The sequence below is a fragment of the Erpetoichthys calabaricus genome, chromosome 18, assembly GCF_900747795.2.
Source record: "Erpetoichthys calabaricus chromosome 18, fErpCal1.3, whole genome shotgun sequence".
Classification (NCBI taxonomy): Eukaryota; Metazoa; Chordata; class Cladistia; order Polypteriformes; family Polypteridae; genus Erpetoichthys; species Erpetoichthys calabaricus.
The window spans coordinates 32,042,672-32,062,386 of NC_041411.2; the positions used below are offsets into that span (position 1 = coordinate 32,042,672).

General features: G+C 39.5%; 1 protein-coding gene across 1 annotated transcript in view; it reads right to left on the bottom strand.

The window, feature by feature from the left end:
* Positions 1-669: 669 nt before the first annotated feature.
* LOC114643048 (stabilin-2-like) overlaps positions 670-19,715 on the bottom strand; it is a 25,685-nt gene continuing 6,639 nt past the window's right edge. Inside the window, exons 3-11 of the mRNA XM_051920985.1 lie at positions 18,890-19,023; positions 17,242-17,404; positions 11,958-12,064; positions 10,319-10,438; positions 6,834-6,986; positions 2,530-2,634; positions 2,285-2,437; positions 1,603-1,713; positions 670-1,006 (exon numbers count right to left, since the gene is read on the bottom strand). Coding sequence (XP_051776945.1) covers positions 959-1,006; positions 1,603-1,713; positions 2,285-2,437; positions 2,530-2,634; positions 6,834-6,986; positions 10,319-10,438; positions 11,958-12,064; positions 17,242-17,404; positions 18,890-18,976 — 1,047 coding nt within the window. The 5' untranslated portion in view covers positions 18,977-19,023 and the 3' untranslated portion in view covers positions 670-958. The remainder of the gene's footprint in view (positions 1,007-1,602; positions 1,714-2,284; positions 2,438-2,529; positions 2,635-6,833; positions 6,987-10,318; positions 10,439-11,957; positions 12,065-17,241; positions 17,405-18,889; positions 19,024-19,715) is intronic.

The window sequence follows — 19,715 nt, forward strand, 5'->3', positions numbered from 1 at the left end:
TGCCTGCACTCTCTTTTTCACCTCTCTTCCACAATCCCCATTACTCTGTACTGTTGATCCCAAGTATTTAAACTCATCCACCTTCACCATCTCTACTCCCTGCATCCTCACCATTCCACTGACCTCCCTCTCATTTACACACATGTATTCTGTCTTGTTTCTACTGATCTTCATTCCTCTCCTCTTTAGAGCATATCTCCACCTCTCGACTCTCACTACAGATCACAATGTCATCAGCAAACATCATAGTCCACGGGGACTCCTGTCTAATCTCTTCTGTCGACCTGTCCATCACCATTGCAAATAAGAAAAGGGCTCAGCTGATCCCTGATGTAATCCCATCTCCATGTTGAATGCATCCGTCACTCCTACTGCAGACCTCACCACTGTCACACTTCCCTCATACATATCCTGTACCACTCTTACGTACTTCTCTGCCACTCCCGACTTCCTCATACAATACCACAGCTCCTCTCGAGGCACCCTGTCATATGCTTTCTCCAGGTCCACAAACACGCAATGCAACTCCTTCTGGCCCTCTCTATACTTCTCCATCAACACTCTCAGAGCAAACATCGCATCTGTGGTGCTCTTTGTTGAAGAACATAATTGGTGACATCCAACAACCCAGTCCAAAACATTAGAGCAGACACGTTAGACTAATTTTATTTCAGTATATTTGATTTTTATTTTTACTTTTAGGGTAATTCTGACTTCTTTATAATAAAAACATCTGCAGAAAAAAAATTCACAGTATGAAGCATAAAGTCTATAAAGTAGTGCTTGCTATTTCAGCCTGATGCTCTCCAGCTGAACAGAATATTTGCAACAGACCAGAGAATTGTTTCTCTCTCCATGTATACTTCAATTCAAATAAGGTGTCAAAATTCCAGAGAATTTGCATAAGGTGACAATAAACTGTCAATCAGGAAGGTCATCCTATTGGCTCTCATGGCAGTTAATCAAGGATGTGTTGTGCTTCTGAGTTGTCGACATCTGCCGCTTCCTGGGGGGGGAAGAGAAATAAACAGAAAGTTTTGGAGATGAGCAGAATGTCAGCTTGCCTCTGTAGTAACAAGTTAGTGTAGATGTGACAGAGCAAAGACAAAGCACAAGATCTCTGGGAACAGATGTCTCCCTCTGTTAGTTATCAATCAGTCATCGGTGAGACACAACACACAGACATCTCTTCTTACATTGGGCACTGAAACTAGGGAAAGAAATACCTGATGAAATGTAGATGAGAAGAAAGGAAAGTGTGAAGAATGTGTGTGGGCAAGAAGCACAGCTACCCTACCCTACTGCTGCATCACTGTACCAAAGTCGTAGGTTCACATCCCGGCCCTGTATGGTGTTAGCATTTCCTGTCAACACTCCTGTTTGCATGCACATCCCCTAAAGCACACAGTTTAGATTTATCTCAATTTGCTCCTTGATGGACTGGCACCGTAAACAGGTGTTAAATTGGGCATTGTACCTGATTCTGTATGGGTGAGCTCTGCTCCCCACAGAACATTGAACTAGATTAGGCAGTTTTGGAAAATGGATGAATGGATTGATGTTAAAGCACATGGGAAAAAAAAGATATTAGTTAGTACTCACATTAAAAGGATCTGCAAATACACTGAAGCCACTAAAGAGGGGATTTGGGATTGAGACCATTGCCAGGTTCTTTCTTGTACCAGAGGACACGGCTTCATCTTCATCATTATCCTGGATGAGAAATGTATGATATAAGCATCATTCCAGATATTGGGGAATAATATATAAGAATTCTGATATTGTGTACCCTTTATTTTGTCTTATTTTTTTTTTCTTTCAACTTGCTATGTTAAGGGTTTTGGAGATCAGAAGTCAGGCATTGTAGATGAGAGTACCCACCTAACAGGAAGATCTTTTTTCTGAAACATTCTAAAGCTAAATGGTGCATACATCCTTCCAATTTAGCACAGATTTGATTCCGGTCTCTTCTCCCTGTGCCCATTCTATTTACCATGGGAGATCATCAACTAGATGCTCAAACATCCTGAATCGATTCTTCTCAGCTGAGAGCAACAGATGCTCTTTTCTAAAGCAATCCTGGGTTGTCAAGCTCCCCACTCTGTTATGAAGAGCGAACCTCACAATCCTGACATGTAAATCAGTTTTGGCTTCTTCTGCTTTCATGCACTCCTCTCCTCCTCCAAACATTCAACCTCATGCTACCTAAGGTTTTGACATGCCAGCCTGCCTCAATGCCTCTTTTTATTTCAGAGAATTTTGCTGCAAGAAAAAGATCTCGTACCTTGAAATACTGAAACTGGAAACCGTTATTTCTGCGTTTTAACAACCAGTAGATCACCCCGCCAGCTGTCGAAATCAACACAAACACAAGAAGAACTGAGAAAATGACTGTGGTGTTTGATGTCTGGGTCTTGCGGGAAGAGACGGTCAAGATCTACAAAATAAAAAAATATTACAATTGAAATAAAAATGAAGTCATCAGTTCAGACAGGCACAACGGTGGGTATTTTTCTGAAAAGCTCTTACTGATGGAGGTGGAGCTTTCAAAGGCCCCTCAATAATATGAATTATTCCATTCATGGCAGGAATGTCCCATTCCAGGATAAGTCGGTCATTTATTAACTTGGAACCCTAGAAATAAAATAAATGTCTTGAGTATTCAGAAAATGAGAAGATGATGGATTTGGTATAGAAGTTCAACAATTGCTTTTTATTGTACAATCAACAGGAAAACACAAAGCTAAACATATGAAAATCTAGGGACACTCACTTACTGGGTAAACTGCTTAGCGTATCAGAAATACTCCTGCCTAAGTGGAACCATAACAGAGTACAGGATTGCAATGTTGCAGGGGTAAAGCAAGAGGGAACAGAAGTGTTTTGTGGTTGTTATGCTTGGCATTTAATTTTTCCTGTGTCTCCTTGGGGTTATAGGTAATTTCCTTTTTGAGGAAATTTTGAGGTTGTTAAATTATTTTTGCATCCTTTTCAATGTCATATTTTTTTCATGGGCACCGCCATTTTGTAGCTTTATTGCTACGATACAGTAACCTGTTCTTAAGGGGTATGGTCTAGGAGTTCATGACTTGTGACTTATTGGTGCGACGCTATAAAGATCAACACAATGCACCTCCTAGTTACCTTGAATTACAGATAAAATTGGAAACTTAACAGGTATATTTCTTTGTTTGAATTTTAGTGTCCTAGTTTCTCTTCACCTCCTGGTTCACTCTAAGCAGGACAGTGCTGATGTTTCATTTAGGATGTCAGCAGTGACTTTCATGTTAAGAGTAGACAGATTGGACGGAATGTCATGTAGTCACTGGAAAGGGGTGTGTGGCGCCCCCGATATCTATGCAAAAGGACGAAGGTCCAAGTTTTTAGAGTCCTGGTGCTTCCTGTTTTGCAATATGGTTGCAAGACATGGACGCTATCCAGTGACCTGAGACAAAGGCTGGGCTCCTTCAGTACTGTGTCTTTTTGGAGAATCCTTGGGTACTTTGTCAAATGAGTGGTTGCTCACAGAGTCCCAATTGAGGCACCTTACCTGTATTGTAAGGGAGCATCAGTTATGGCACTACGGCCATGTGGCATGATTCCCTAAGGGTGATCTGGCTTGCAGGATTCTCATTGTTGAGGACCTGAATGGCTGGACCAAGCCAGGAGGACACCCACATAACACCTGGCTGCAGCAGATAGATGGTCATTTCTGGAAGGTGGGACAGGACACGTGTCTGCCTGGTGGGTTGCCAACCAAGATCCCAAGTTGTTTTGTTTTGTGGTGTGTGCAGGAACGAACTGTACCAGTGCATGTTCCTCAACCTGACCAGAGTGTTGTGCACAGCAATAAAATCAACTGGTGGACATTAATCTACACTGAAGAAAAAAAAAATCTTTCAGCGAGCTGTAGAAGAAGTCAACCCATGTTCACAGTCTAGCTACTTATCATGATCACAAGTAAATAAGAAGATGTTTTAACGCAATAAGGTTACTCAGACCATTTAAGTCCAGGTTCTTATTAATATTTTACTAAAAATAATCTTGAGTAGAAATTTTCAGGTCTGCACTATACTAAATAAAACTATTAATTAATTAATATAATGTATAATTAATTATAAACTGCACGTCTGACATTGTGGTCAGCAACACAGGAGCGCCACAAGGGACTGTACTTTCTCCGGTCCTGTTCAGCCTATATACATCGGACTTCCAACACAACTCGGAGTCCTGCCACATGCAAAGGTTCGCTGATGACACTGCTATCGTGGGCTGCATCAGGAGTGGGCAGGAGGAGGAGTATAGGAACCTAATCAATGACTTTGTTAAATGGTGCGACTCAAACCACCTACACCTGAACACCAGCAAAACCAAAGAGCTGGTGGTGGATTTTAGGAGGCCCAGACCCGTCATGGACCCCGTGATCATCAGAGGTGACTGTGTGCAGATGGTGCAGACCTATAAATACCTGGGAGTGCAGATGGATGATAATTAGACTGGACTGCCAATACTGATGCTCTGTGTAAGACAGGACAGAGCCGGTTATACTTCCTTAGAAGGCTGGCGTCCTTCAACATCTGCAATAAGATGCTGCAGATGTTCTATCAGATGGTTGTGGCGAGCACCTTCTTCTACGCGGTGGTGTGCTGGGGAGGCAGCATTAAGAAGAAAGACGCCTCACGCCTGGACAAACTGATGTGTTTGTTGGCATGGAGCTAGACAGTTTGACATCTGTGGCAGAGCGATGGACGCTCAGCAGGCTCCTATCAATTATGGAAAATCCACTGCATCCACTAAACAGTGTCATCTCCAGACAGAAGAGCAGCTTCAGCGACAGACTGCTGTCACTGTCCTGCTCCACTGACAGACTGAGGAGATCGTTCCTCCCCCAAACTATGCGACACTTCAATTCCACCCGGGGGGGGGGTAAACGTTAACATTATACAAAGTTATTGTCTGTTTTTACCTGCATTATTATCAATCTTTAATTTAATATTGTTTTTTGTACCAGTAAGGTGCTGCTGGAGTATGTGAATTTCCCCTTGGGATTAATAAAGTATCTATCTATCTATCTATCTATCTATCTATCTATCTATCTATCTATCTATCTAATTTTCAGTTACATTTTTAGGCAAATTAATGTCAAAATATGTACATGTTGTCTTTGTTGCCTATGTGAAGAAATACTTTCTGAAATGTATGTGGACTCAACTTTTTTATCCATGTAAATATTTATGAAGCTTCAGGACTGATCTGGACATTAGTGCAGTTGGATTCATAGAGATTACTTTCTTAGAAGCGTTAGATGAAGGTGACTTTTAAAAAGTACTTGACTGTCTGAAAAGGATTCGTATGCAGCTCTCCTCAGCCTGCTTGGTCTTTTTGAGTGAACCAGACATAATTTTTGCTCTTTTTGTTACTATAGTTCTTATAATTAACAGCCGATTACCCTGATTTTAATACTTCAGTAATGTCACCTCTTAATCTCACTTGCTTATACTAAATCAAGTCATGTGTCGTGAAAGGAGTTCCTTAGCATAACTCCCAAAAACTGCTGCAAAATGACCCACAAGTGGAAGACTCCATCAGCCTTTTGGCTTGTATGACAAAGAGCAAACAAATTTTTTTGTAACAAACAAAGCTCCGAGGAGCACAAAAGGAGTTATAGACTATCCTATCCTTAGGCTCTCTGGTTGAAAACAAGCCCCAATACACAAATCTAGAGAAACATTAAAAACAGAGCAAAAGTTAATCAAAGAAAGCACAGCAAAATCATGAAGGACTCACTAACAGCAAGCGCACAGAATGTACCGCAAAGGGACTATGTGGTTTCTCAGCCTTTATAGGGTTGAGAGCAAGCCCTTGACAATAAAGGCTCCGCCTCTTGGGGAACTACCCACAAAGTATATGGAATAGAGTAGGATCATGGACACATGGAAATTAAACAATACACAAAACTAATAAAACATAGAATGATGCAAATAATTAGCATAAGTAATACTAACACAAACAAATTAATAAAACATGAGGAACCCTGGCTGAAACATAACATTTCAGTCCTTCTTTACACCTCATACCATGCAGCCCAAAAATAAGTCTAGTAGCTCGTTCCAGAACTTTTATGTGATTTTTGGAATACTGAGCCAAACACTGCACAGAATGTTCCAGATGTGACCTCTTTTCTACTCCACACAGACCACTATATAATCCAAAATCATATTAGCATTTTCGGTGATGCTCTGTGCACTGCATAGTAGTGGAAAATTATGAGCCCAAGTTTTTTTTCTAAATTTGTACTTTATACCTTGAAATCTCGTGGTTGAATACACACATTTAATATTGATCCCTTCTGCATGTAAAACTTGTCATTTGTTGAAAACAAACTCCATCTTCTATAGGTGAGTCTATTTGAAATTTCTCTAGAACTAACTATAGAGATGTGTCAGCTGAATTGGCCCAGTGCCTTTTCTGCGGGTCCTTTTATCCGGTATCGTCCAGGCAGTGAATGAGGCATTAAGCTCTAACCCCCAGCGCTGTTATTTTTGTTACCTCTACTGACTGTTTGTGACTCTGATAAAGTCACTTAATTTTCCTATGTTCCAGAAAATTTGTGTGTACATAATTGTATTTTAGCCTGAAAGTGTAGGTTAATTGACTAATGGTATCGGCAAAATATGCAAATAATGATATTATTTGCTGTGGCAGTCCCCTTGAGTATAATGCTGAAATGGAGTAATGCATAGGCAAACAGTTCTATTCATTACCATCAAAACTATGTTTTAAATTAAAAAAAAAAGTTTTAAAATTTCAGTATTTGATTTGTAAGTTCTTACATTTCTTGCAGTTCTGTTGGTAAAGGAAGAATCAAGGACGGTGAGATTATATCCCAGTCTTGAAGGTATGATGCTCCCATGTAACATTTTAGTGTAAGTGGTAAAGCTGTTGTTGGTCGAGATGTGGAACTCCAAGTCTCTCAAGAACAAAGTCTGAAAAATACAACTTCAATAGGAAACGTGCAACAAGGGCATATGCGATTTAAGATAACAAAAATCATTAATGTAGCTCATAAACAAAAGCTTTTGAAGATAGAATTGTACAGAGTTCAACCAGGTTGTTTTTTCAGACAGGATGAATTCACACAGACATATCTGAAGATGTATATAGGGTTATGAAAAAGAGAAACACGAGCAAAACTCAACACACTTTACTGTTGAACGTAGTTCCTGGGACTACTAATACACTTGTTATAACATAAGAACATACATTAGAACAGGGGTGGGCAGATTCAGTCCTGGAGGGCCGCAGTGGCTGCAGGTTTTTGCTCCAACCCAGTTGCTTAATAAGAAACCCTTATTGCTCAAGTAACACTTCAGCTTCATTTTAGTTGTCTCGCTCATTAAGATTTTGAACCCTTATTGCTTATTTTAGTCTTAAACAGCTGTATTCTTGGTTTTTAATTGCTCCTAATTAGCAATACCATGCAAATGACAAAAGAGACCAGCATTTCCCCATTTAGCTTGTTTTCAATTACACCTGTGTGTACTTATCATGCACTATTTGGTTTAATTAAATACTTGGAAGGAAAGTGAAGAGAAAAAAGTGAAGCACTGAGAATTACTCATCTGTTTTAGACTTCAAATCATTTGGATGATATCCTTAGAAAGGAAAATAAATCTAGGATATGAGAATGACCTGACATGGCAGAGTTAAAGCACTAGCAAGCCATGCAATTAAATAATTGACAAGGATTGTTTTTTAATTAAGCAACTGGGTTGGAACAAAAACCTGCAACCACTGCGGCCCTCCAGGACTGAATCTGCCCACCCCTGCATTAGAACATAAGAAGTTTGACAAAGAAGACAAGGCCATTCAGTCCATCAAGCTCACTTGGTTAGCTAATAGCTTGGCTTTCCCAATATCTCATCCACAACTCTTTGCATGAACAGGTGCTTCACTGTTAAATACACTTCATCATAATTTCTACTGGTGTCCTCACGTATATGACTTGATATTAATTTGAAAGAACTGTGCTGGATCCACTTTATTATTGCTGTATAGAATTTTTAAGACCTGAATTAGATCCCCATGCAGTCTCCTGAATTGGAGACTAAAGAGGTTTAACTCCCTGAGTCTGTCAGAGCAGCGCATGTCCTTTGGCTGTTCTCCTCAGCAAAGTATCAATTGCTATTATGTCTTTTTTGTAGTGTGTTCATCAGAACTGCATAGGGTACTAAAGATGTGGTCTCACTACAGCATCATGTAGTCAGGACATAGAGTCTCTTGATTTATATTTAACAGTTGTTAATCATATAACCAAATATTTAATTACCGTTTTAATTGCTTCTACATATTGCTTAGACAATGAGAATATGGTGCCAATCTAAACCCCTAAATCCCTTACAGAGATTGCTTACTATAAAACAGTGTCTCCCATCTTGAATTTATAATTAGTGTTTCTTTTGCCAACGTGCAACATTTTGTACTTTTCAACATTAAACTTAATTTTACAAGTGTTTGTTCAGATTTGTGGATTGTTCAGGTCTTTATTTATTATTTTGCTGCCTTCTCAGTATCTTATCTCTCCAATTTTAGTATCATCTGCAATTTTTTCAAATTTGCTCATTATACCTACCATATATACTCTCCCGCGGATAAGTCAGGGCTTGATTTTACTGTATAATTTCCGGTATTTTATAATGTCAGTTGTATAAGTCGAATGCGGAAAACTCACGCTATTGGTCCAAGAGATTACTATATGCTAACGGCCACCTGAGAGAGTAACCACGGGACACACTGCCTTTTTTTTCTATGTATTGTTCCTAAGTGACCATACGGTAATACCCGAACTATTCCGATTCGATGTTTGCACTGTTTTGTGTTTTTTTATATCTTGCACCCTCATACACCTTCATCATTAAGAGCATCCCTTATCTACGATGGAGCATTCGATCAGAAGAAAATATGAAGCTGGTTTTAAATTAAAAGTCGTTGAAGTGGCGAAAAAAATTGGTAACTGCACTGCCATGCAACAAAATTTGATGTGCCTGAGAAACTGGTGCGAGATTGAAGGAAGAAAGAAGATGTAAAAAAAATAAATAAAAATTAAGTGTCGCATTTTTGAACGGGTGTTTAAGTTGGGGTCTGATTTTATGATCGATTTTTCTGGTTTCAAGACCCAACTTATACGTGAGTAATTATGGTAAATCCAAAACATTAATTTAAATTTGAAAAGTAAAGGTCCAAAGACAGAGCCTTGAGGGACTGTAGTGATGATCTCACGCTTCTCTTTATCTCTTTATTTAATTAAGTATTCCAAGATCCAGTTTTGTAGGTTACCTCTGAGGTTCATAGCTTCTAGTTTTAAAATAAACTTCTATGTGGGGTTGTATTAATTTTTTTTGAAAGTCTAAATAATGTTGTATGCTTTGCTTTTGTCACGTACTCTAGGATACTACTCAAAACATTATAACAAGTTGGTCCTGTCATAAATCCACATTGTCTGTTGTTTAATACACTTGTAGATTGGAGTTACGAGTGGTTTTTGCATTTCAAATGAGGGAAAATGTCGCCATCATCTTTGCTCTGCGTGACTTTTTCTTGTTCCCGCATTTGAAAAAAGAACTCAAAGGAATGCGTTTTTGTGCCGTGGAGGAAGACAAAGAAAAATCGCTGCAGGCCTTGGACAACATTCCTCTTCAGCAGTTCCAAAAATGTTTCCACCAGTGGGAAAACGATTGGGACATGGAGAGGACTTTGAAGGAGACTAAACTTTCAGTAAGTAAATATTATTTAAAAATTTTTCTTTTTCAATTCCGTTTATTTTGGGGTACCCTCTCGTACATTACTGCTTTCCACTTTGCACATTCACCAGTGCTTTTTAATGGGAAAATTTAAAACTTTGTGCAGCATGATCTATTTGAGATATTGCAACATCAACAACAAAAAAATGTCGCAACAAAACTGGTCCATGGGAGAAGGGGGTAAGTTGTTTTGGATGGACGGACAGACAGACAGGAGCTTTTGCAATAGGTGCTTCACACATTATATGCGAACGCATCAAAAACACACAATTTTGCCTCAGCTGAATTTTTTTTATATGTGCTAAATGACCTTTAAAAAGATTTATATATTAAAAGCATTGCTGTTTAATTGGACTTGGTCACACTCAGTCTTACATATTCCAAGAACAGATTAGTAGTATAATTTCAAAAACAATCAGAGATAGGTTTGGAAAATTTGGGTTGAACGTTCCAATGTAACTATATTGCAATCATAATACTTTACAAACGTTTTCAGTACCTGGGTGAGCCAACATTACCTCATTGTCATCAAATCCACTGTTTGTTGGTACAAATAAGGTTTCCTGTATTGAGCTGTCAGAGAGGAATTCCAGCAGGTCTTCACCACTTTTTGATATGTTTGACTGCCTAAGTAATGCCTGAGTGCATGTAAAATAAATTCAAAGTGAAACAGTTAGTTTTCCACTCGTTTTTAAAATTATTATTGCCAATAAAACTAACTAAATCCAGGCAGCCATTCATTAATTTTCTGTACCCACTGCCTCCTTTGCATGATCATGCGTTGGAATGCCTAGCACAATTCAAGAGACAACCCTGGGTGGAATGTTAATCCAGAGCAAAGCACACACACGTCCAGTCATTTACACAGAGCCACCCCATGCATGCCATTTAGCTAACATACAAGACATTGGTTTGTAGCAGGGAATCTCCATAAAATCACAGAACCGAGTCAGTACCTCTGTCACCTAGTCTCATCAAAAGTCATCTTTCACAATATTTTCTATAGATGTATGTCAAAAGATGAGAAGATTTCTACAAAATGAAATGTCTGTTGCTAGCTGTTAAAACATGGTGGGGGATCTATCACGATGTGAGCATCATCTTATGGAAGTCATTAGGTCCAATGGCTGCTCTGCATGTTCTCATAATTTCCAAGGTATATGAGGCAATTTTACAGGTCCAAGTGCACCCCATAGTGCACAAATTGTTACCTCATAATATCCCCCATCTTCCAGGATAACACATTCTGCTAAAGAAATTTAAGAGTGCTATCATGAACATCTTGAGATGGACACAAACACCTTCAATGGCTTCCCCAGTTGCCAGCTCTAGACATCATTGAACCTTCATGGGAAGCTGAGGAGTTCAGAGTGTGAAGTAGATTTTCACTTCCTTCATCCCTAAAAGAACTTGAGGCCTTTCTTTGGAATATCCCACTATGTACAGACCAGGACTTGTATGACAGCATTCCTAGAAAGTGTGGCCCTGACTCCTTATTAAGCACATCATTTTGACATATTTTCACATGCTTCCATTTTCTCCTTCCCCTTTATATTTGTAAAGTTAAAAGGGTTCATGTTCCCGTCAGAAAGGTTCTATGCAAAATAAAATTCAAACATATTAGACCCTGAAAGAGCCTCAGAATTAGCATGTAATTACCAAGGATCTGTATGCCATCCAGCCATTTTAGGGGTGTGGAGAAGTCCACTCCCGTAGTCGGAGTTCAGAGCAGAATCAAACTGGACACTCACGCAAACTCGAAAATGTTCTTCTTTCTAATATAATCAATTGTGGTGCTTTATTGCCCCCTGCTGGCTTCCATAATAAACAAGAGCTCAATGTAAATGTGGATTTTTATGTTTCTTTCGACATTTGCTACAATTAAATAAATACACTTTTTAATGCAATATTCTTCCCTTACTAGGAAATGTCTCTCCCATTTTTATGAAATTTCAAATACAAAATGTAAAGGAAAAAATTTAAATGAGAGCAGATCAGACAGCCCTACTTACTATCCTGCACAAGCTTATTTTTGTATTTATCATTAATGCTGTTTATTCATTAAGTTTAAAACATACACAACATGCATTTCATATTATACTGCTACATACAATGAGATATACAACCATAAGAGCTTTGATTCAGAACTTTGCTTACAAGGTAAAACGATGAGAAATTAGCATTGGTGGCCAAAACGTCCAGTAGGTTTCCATTGCAAAAATCTCCATCTCCTATATATCCATCCTGGCAAACACAGCTCACATCTGAAAATTAAAATGCAATCTCATATTGGTTAATGGCAGCAATGATATGCAGTCTTTCCAGAAACGCTGTATGAATGGAGACATGAAAACTGAATACAGAAAATTCTTATTAATAATTGATTGGCGATGATAGAGAAATCTGGCACCTTCTCATTCCTCAGTAAATCCCTGGAACTGCTACAGAGAGCCTAAATGATACAATCCATTTCTCTCTATCATAAAAGAAAATCTTGAGACGAGATGAGACTATTGCCAAGAGATTTTTTCAAGTCCCGCCCTCCTCTCAACTATTTATGGTTAAAGGCCCTTGCCCACGGTCCTCTCACCTCTCATTCGTGTGAATGCTTTTGTCCTGCGCTCTCAGCTCTTATAAATTTTTACGTTTTCCTCACTTTAAGTTCCCAATAAAAGAAGACTTATTATGTCCAAATTTTATTGTAGAATTTCATCCTGAAGGGTTATCAACAGAAGAAATGAGTACACGGGCAATCCTAGCACAGAGAAACGATGAAGTCAAACGAATTAACGCAAAAAATTGTCAATCAGTTACACAGCAGATTGGTTAAATGCGTATCAATAGACTATGCTGAAACAGTTGGATCTTGATATGCCATTCGTATTAAAACGTTTACAGTTTCCTGTTGGAATAGCTTTTGCTAGGGACAAACATTCGAAAAAGTCAGTTTATTCATTAGAGAGATACAAACGATATACACTCACGGGCAGTTACATGTCACGATGTAACTTCAAACACGGAATAAAAATTCAAAGCGATATTGATGAAAAGTTAATTTCAAATATTGTTTTTACTGAAGTTTTAAAGTAAAAGTTAGTTTAAAAAGTATTTGCGTGTTAATTTCAAAGCCAAACAGAACGAAAACGTTTAACTCAATGAATATCTCTAACACAACCTGAAACATAATTTTCTTTCAATTTATTATGTTTTACTATTTTTACTTTGGTTAATTACTCACTGTAATGTAAAATAGTTAGGTCTATTATGCATATGTAACAATTTCCATGAAAATAACAATCTGTTTAAATTGTAAATCTGCTTCCCCATACGCAAGCGGCAGAGCCGTGAAGTGGCTAGTGCGTAGTGCCCGCATGGGGGTTGGCGAGTGAAACGAGCAGGGGGCAGAGCCCCCTAGTTTTAATTTAGTATTCTTGGCAACTATGAGATAGAGAAAAATGTAGCAAATATCAATAGAATAAAAAATTAAAAAATAAAACTCCTATGAATATGTGATTCTAAAATGAAAAGAATGTTCAGCAAAGGTGACTGATGGAGACCTCACCTGAAAGACCAACACCTTGTGATCATAAAAGTGTCAACAGGCACAAGCTACTTATCCAGTTATCAATCCGTTCTTCCATTTTCTTCAACTCCTTTTTGGGCTCACAGTGGGCCAGAGGTCACCCTGGCAGCATTTGAGGGACGTTAACAGCTAACCCTGGATTGGATGCCAGTCCATCACAGGGCACAGATATGTACGGAGGTGTACGTCTTGGAGATGTAGGGATTCTTTTTTAAATAGGACTGAATTTTAACTTGAGTTAAGGCAGAGTACTGCTGATAGAGTACTTTAAGTATCAAAAAGATAAATTTGGACACTATCCATCAGTTTCTCCATTGTCTAGTCGGTGTACATACAGTTCAGGATTTGTATGGCCATATTGCTAGAAGAACTGAAACTGTTCTAAAGGCACAGCATGGTCCTACTCCTTATTAGGTCCATGATATTAACATATTGTTAGGTGTTTCCATTTACTCCTCTCCCTTTATCTTTGTAATTTTAAAATGCATAATTTTCACAAAATAATGGTGTTATATAAAATAAAGATGACCCATCTGCTACCACATGGGGCTAAGTTAAAGCTAATAATTAGATTAGACAAACTTTATTAATCCCAAAGAGAAATTCACAAGCACAACCATGGCCATCCAAGTTTCCTATCGTTGTCTTGTGGGAGACCATCCGAGTCGTGTGAGCACCAGACTCCATGAAGGGAATCAAACAACATCCAAATGGTGTGTGATGAAACTTTAACCTTCAGCACCATCATGCATTTGAAAGTAAGGAGCAGGACAATAGATGAATAACTACTGTACCAAGCATATCTGTCAGTGTTTAAGTGTTAAATTTAACAGCGTCACAGATAACATTTGGTCCTGCTCTGCAGAGTGTTAGAAGTACTCGTTGTACAGTGTTACACTTTCCAGTGTTGTTTTTACTTCACTTTGTGTTAGACTCTAACACTACACTATACCAACCGGTGTAAAAAAACATAATAATCATCTAACACTGACACTATTCAACTCTGTGAATGTTAAATAAAAATGAACCTGACACTATAACTCCCTGAAGTGCACACAACACAAATGTACCCCAATCGCCTTTTATTGTGTGGGGTGTTATTTATTAAGGTAAAGTTATACTTAAGTTTACCCACTTGGTGATGTGTCAGGTACTACATTGCAGTGTTAAGCTGACAGTTTCTTTATTCTGTATTGTTATGCATTATCCAGCTGGGTATCCATCCATCCATCCTCTTCCGCTTATCCAAGATCGGGTCGCGGGGGCAGCAGTTTGAGCAGAGATTCCCAGATTTCCTTCTCCCCGGCCACTTCTTCTAGCTCTTCCACAGGAATCCAGAGGCGTTCCCAGGCCAGCCGTGAGACATAGTCCCTCCAGTGTGTCCTGGGTCTTCCCCGGGGCATCCTCCTGGTTAGACATGCCCAGAACACCTCACCAGAGAGGCATCCTGATCAGATGCCCAAGCCACCTCATCTGACTTCTCTCGATGCGGAGAAGCAGCGGCTCTTCTCTGAGCCCCACCCGGATAACCGAGCTTCTCACCCTATCTTTAAGGGAAAGCCCAGACACACTGCAGAGGAAACTCATTTCAGCCGCTTGTATTCGCAATCTCGTTCTTTCGGGCACTACCCACAGCTCATGACCATAGGTGAGGGTAGGAACGTAGATCGACCGGTAAATTGAGAGCTTTGCTTTTCGGCTCAGCTCGTTTTTCACCACAACAGACCGATGCAGAGCCTCCAAGCTGGGCGTCCTCTTTAATAAAATCCCTGTGTGCGTCCAGGTGTCCGTGTGTGGATGTCTTCTGGTGAAGTGCGCATGCGCGGGGCACGGTGCGACACGCAATATTACTGTCAGAGAAAGTTACAGGCGTTTTACGGAAATACAAACCAGTATTACTGCGAGAGGAAATTAAAGGTACACAACACAGTGACGCATATTACAGCCACATACAAGCCAGTATTACTGTCAGAGGAGATTAAAGGCATATTACCGACGCGCATGCCTGTATTACCGCCAGAGAAAATTAAAGGTATATTACGGACGTACAAGCCAGCGGATGTACAAGACGGTATCGTTCAATAAGGGCGCGCACAGGCATCCTTCAATAAGGGCGCGCACAAAAAGGCGAGCCTCAAAAGGGCGACCTCAATTGGGCGCAGCGAATTAAGGCGCGCGTAAATAAAGATCTGCACCTTTGTTGCTCTTCACATATTCCAGAGCCATTTGAACTAAATTATCTACGAACGCCTTTATTCACCGCGCTCAATTGAGGTCGCCCTTTTGAAGCTCGCCTTTTTGTGCGCGCCCTTATTGAATACAGCCGTACAAGACAGTATTACTGTCACAGAAAATTAAAGACACACAATACACGGCGGCAGCCCACGAAGAACGGTCAGCTCAGCAAGTAAACATCAACAAAAGAAAGGCTGAAAGAAAGAAAAATACAACGAACAAAAAAGAATGAGAGCAAAGTCCCTTGCCATTTAATATAGAGTGTTCCTACTAATGTTTATGCACTACTGTTCTAGCGCCCGTTATTGTAACGGGCTAAATGACTAGTTTATATATAATTCACATACATTATGGAGTGATACATATTACTCAGCTGAATGTCAATTCCACCTAAAGTATTCTAGAGGTTTGTGAAACTGCTAAAAGCTTACCATTTGTTATGATTTATAAAAAAGTTGCTCAGGTTGTTACATTTAAACCAATCAATCATGACAAACACAACTACTCACTTTAACATTTCCAACAATATCTAATGCCTCGTAAGTCGCACAGACTACATGACAGAAATGGCGGAAGCCCGCTCACAGCCCATCATTTGGAGTTTAACATTGAACTTGTCTCCACAGCTTTTAACATCAGCACTGAGAGCCATTTTACTCTTTCAGATGTTAATTCTGCACAGTCAGTCAGTCATTTTCTAACTCACTTAGTCCCGAACAGGGTCACGGGGGTTCTGCTGGAGCCTATCCCAGGAAGCTCAAGGCAAGAACAAACCCTAGACAGGGCGCCAGTGAATCACAGGGAGAACACACGCACAAACATATTCACCCCAAACACACACTAGGGCCAATTTAGGATTGCCAGTTCACCTAACCCACACGTCTTTGGACTGGGGGAGGACACCAGAGCACCTGGAGGAAACCCAGGCAGGCAGGGGGAGAACATGCAAACTCCATGCAAGGAGGACCTGAAATAAAAACCCAGGCTACCACTCCATCACCGTGCTGCCCAATTTTGCACAGTCAGTGTTAAAGAAAGTGATTTTAACGCTAACATTTTTATTTTGTAGTGGGTAGTACTGTTGTTGTCTTACAATGCTTGCTCACAATTCCAAGCACAGTCAGTCTGTACATGGAGTCTGAATGTTCTTTCTCTGTGTTTTCTGGTTGACTTGCCACATTTGAAAGCCATCCATGTTCTGTATCTGTAAATGTAGCTCATATGAATGGATGTGAGTGTATATGAGCATGCCCAGAGAGAGATTAGTGTCTCATTTGTGATTATTTATTTCCTTGAGCAAAGTGCTGTTGGGATTGGCTTTGGCCTGGCATGAATTGGACCACACCGGTTCAGTAAAGCATGGGCAAATAATTAAACTTAGACTAAATATGTAGGCATACATAAGAGTAAATTAACGACTTATCAATAGAAGTGAACCGTGTTAGATACAGGTACTACATTTAAATAAAAATTACAAATGAATGTGTACTGAACTATAAGTATAGCACATCAATTCTAAATCCACACTAAGCAGTATGGTTCATTAGTTAAGACATTGATCAAGGCTTCTATCAGCTTCAAACCTTAACAGGAGTAGGACACAAGTGAATTCTATCACAGTACCTTGCACTCTGTAACAGAAGGCATCGTATTTGTTTGACTCCAATGGTTGTCTGTACTCGACGATCCCAACGTGATTTTTACCGCAGCTGAGAGATGGATAAGTGGTTGGGTATCCAACAAGTTTGGACTCCAACCAACCAGCGATGCACAGGTGGTAGCCGAGCTAGAAAAGAAGAAGCAGCAAATGACTTAACATTCTCAGGGATGTTTAAAGGCAGGTTTGCAAGGAGACACAGATAATGAGCATTGTTACGTAAGCTCTTCAAAGGTGCATCTTTTATGTGTGCATTTCGAAACGTAAGAAGACAAGTCCTTTAAAACACACAGAGTCCATGTTATTCATCTGAATGGGCATAGCTGTTAATGCATTATATGTGCTTATGTTTTAGGCTACATCCACACTGGTACGTTTTCATTTTTGAAACAAAAATGATAGCCATCCACACAAGCATTTTCACATTATTTTCAAAAGCATATCCATCCACCCTAAAACAGCCGAAAACGCATATGACATAGACATTGGCCTACACTCGGCATAAGTGCATTGGTGGAAAAATCCTCGAAGGGACAGTAATGCTGCCAGCGACTGGATTTATCAGAAAATGGTAGCAACCAGTAAGTTATTTACTTTGTGTGCCTGTATGCAGCATTAAAACTGTACAAAATGCAATTTAGCTGCATACAGGTAAGCAACAGAACAAGTGCTACATAATAAGCGTGAACAAATCACACTGTGATTAGGGCTTGCGTTTTTGAAAGTCAAAGTTTGCACTCATCCACATTGCAGTACTTTTTAGAAGTATATAGAGCTCTGAAGAGCATTTTCAAGTCTTTGTTTTATGGGTGTTAAAAATGCCAGGGTAGTGAGGATGAAAGGCAAATATACAAACTAATGTCTGCCTTTCCAAATGAAAATGTAATATCATGGATGCAGCCTTAAGCACATCAGTGGGTGCAATGGAATGTCCATTGGTGCATCCATTACTTTGAAGATGGTGATGTGTCCCAACCCGTTAACCAAATGCAAAAACGCCTTTCTCAGACGTTATGATGGTCATGGTGAGCCATTTGTCAGAAATGACTTCCTTGTTTCACAATAATGCCAGACTACAACCGGCAAACACCGCTTGTGAATTTTTACAGCATGTCATATGTGAGTTTCTCGATTATCTACCTCCTACCAAGTGAATTCTGTCTCTTTGCTCCTTTGAAAAGCACATGAGTGACAAGCGATTTTCACATAATGCAATGGTGAAGTGCAGAGCCTAACATTGATATCTTCTGAAGATGGACACCTTAGTGAGACAACAGAACATACAGTAGGCCTGGACAAGTCTACAGTTTACAAAAAACAAGTGCTGCACTTGACTTACTTTTGTTTAGTTCAGAAGCATATCAGGCATTTAATAAACCCACACGTGTAGAAGATAGTGTTTCCTAATTTGAAATAAACTTGTAAGTGCAGGATGAAAGAAAAATTCCAAATAAGCATTTGTTAAACAATCCATAATGAAGTTCTCTAGTAAAAATTGGAAAAATGGCATCTTGATTTTTTTGTAAAACCATTCATTCACTTTATAGGTTTTAAACAAGTTTTCAACTAAAACACTATAAAAGGATAATCGTGTGAGATAAGTTAGCTGTTTACCTGCTGCGCTGCAGAGAGCTGTAAGAACGTAGCCAGGGTTGCTCCCTCTTCCTGGCAGGCTGCCTCTGCCTCTGTGTAGTTCAGCATGTATTTCCCTGCTGGAGACTGTAGGTGGAACACCCCGGCGGTTTTCTCTGAGGGAGATTATCAATAGTTGAGATATTAAAGTCTTGATTTTTGTCTTTGGTCATACTGTTTTAAGTCATTTATTAGCTTCAAGGTGTGAGATCAATGGCATGTCATGGTGACTCTCCCCCACCTCTCTCCTCCCGTATGGATACCATAATTACAGTGGCTTGAATCTTCTAATCATTGTTTAAGAAGAACCAAGTTTTAAAGCACCACACTTTTTTCAAATTCAATAGAGCTCAGTTCATTATGTAATGCAATGGTAGTTTATTTGCTTTTACCTAATCATCGTTTTTTGATTGTGATCAAATAATTATTTGGTATCTCACTCTTTTATGTTTGTGGATTACAGTAGAAGGAGTCATGCAGGATATTCCAGTAATTTACAGGTCCACACCATGTGTGAACAAAGCTAAGGTTGATTTCACAGAAAAACTGGAAAAGTGGAAATTGCCAGATCATAAATTATTTTGATCTTGTCATGCCTAGTGCCTACAAGCATAACTGTGTCTTGAATAAAGTAATAAAATTTGTTGAGATGAGCACGAGCAACATCACAGTGGCCTTATAGAGTATGTGCAGGCGTTCACGTGAGTGATGCACTCATAAAAGACTCGGACAATGAGATGTGTAAGATTGCTGCTAGCTCAACAATTTTCAAAAATCCATGCAGAACGTCAAGCTTCTCCAACTGTTG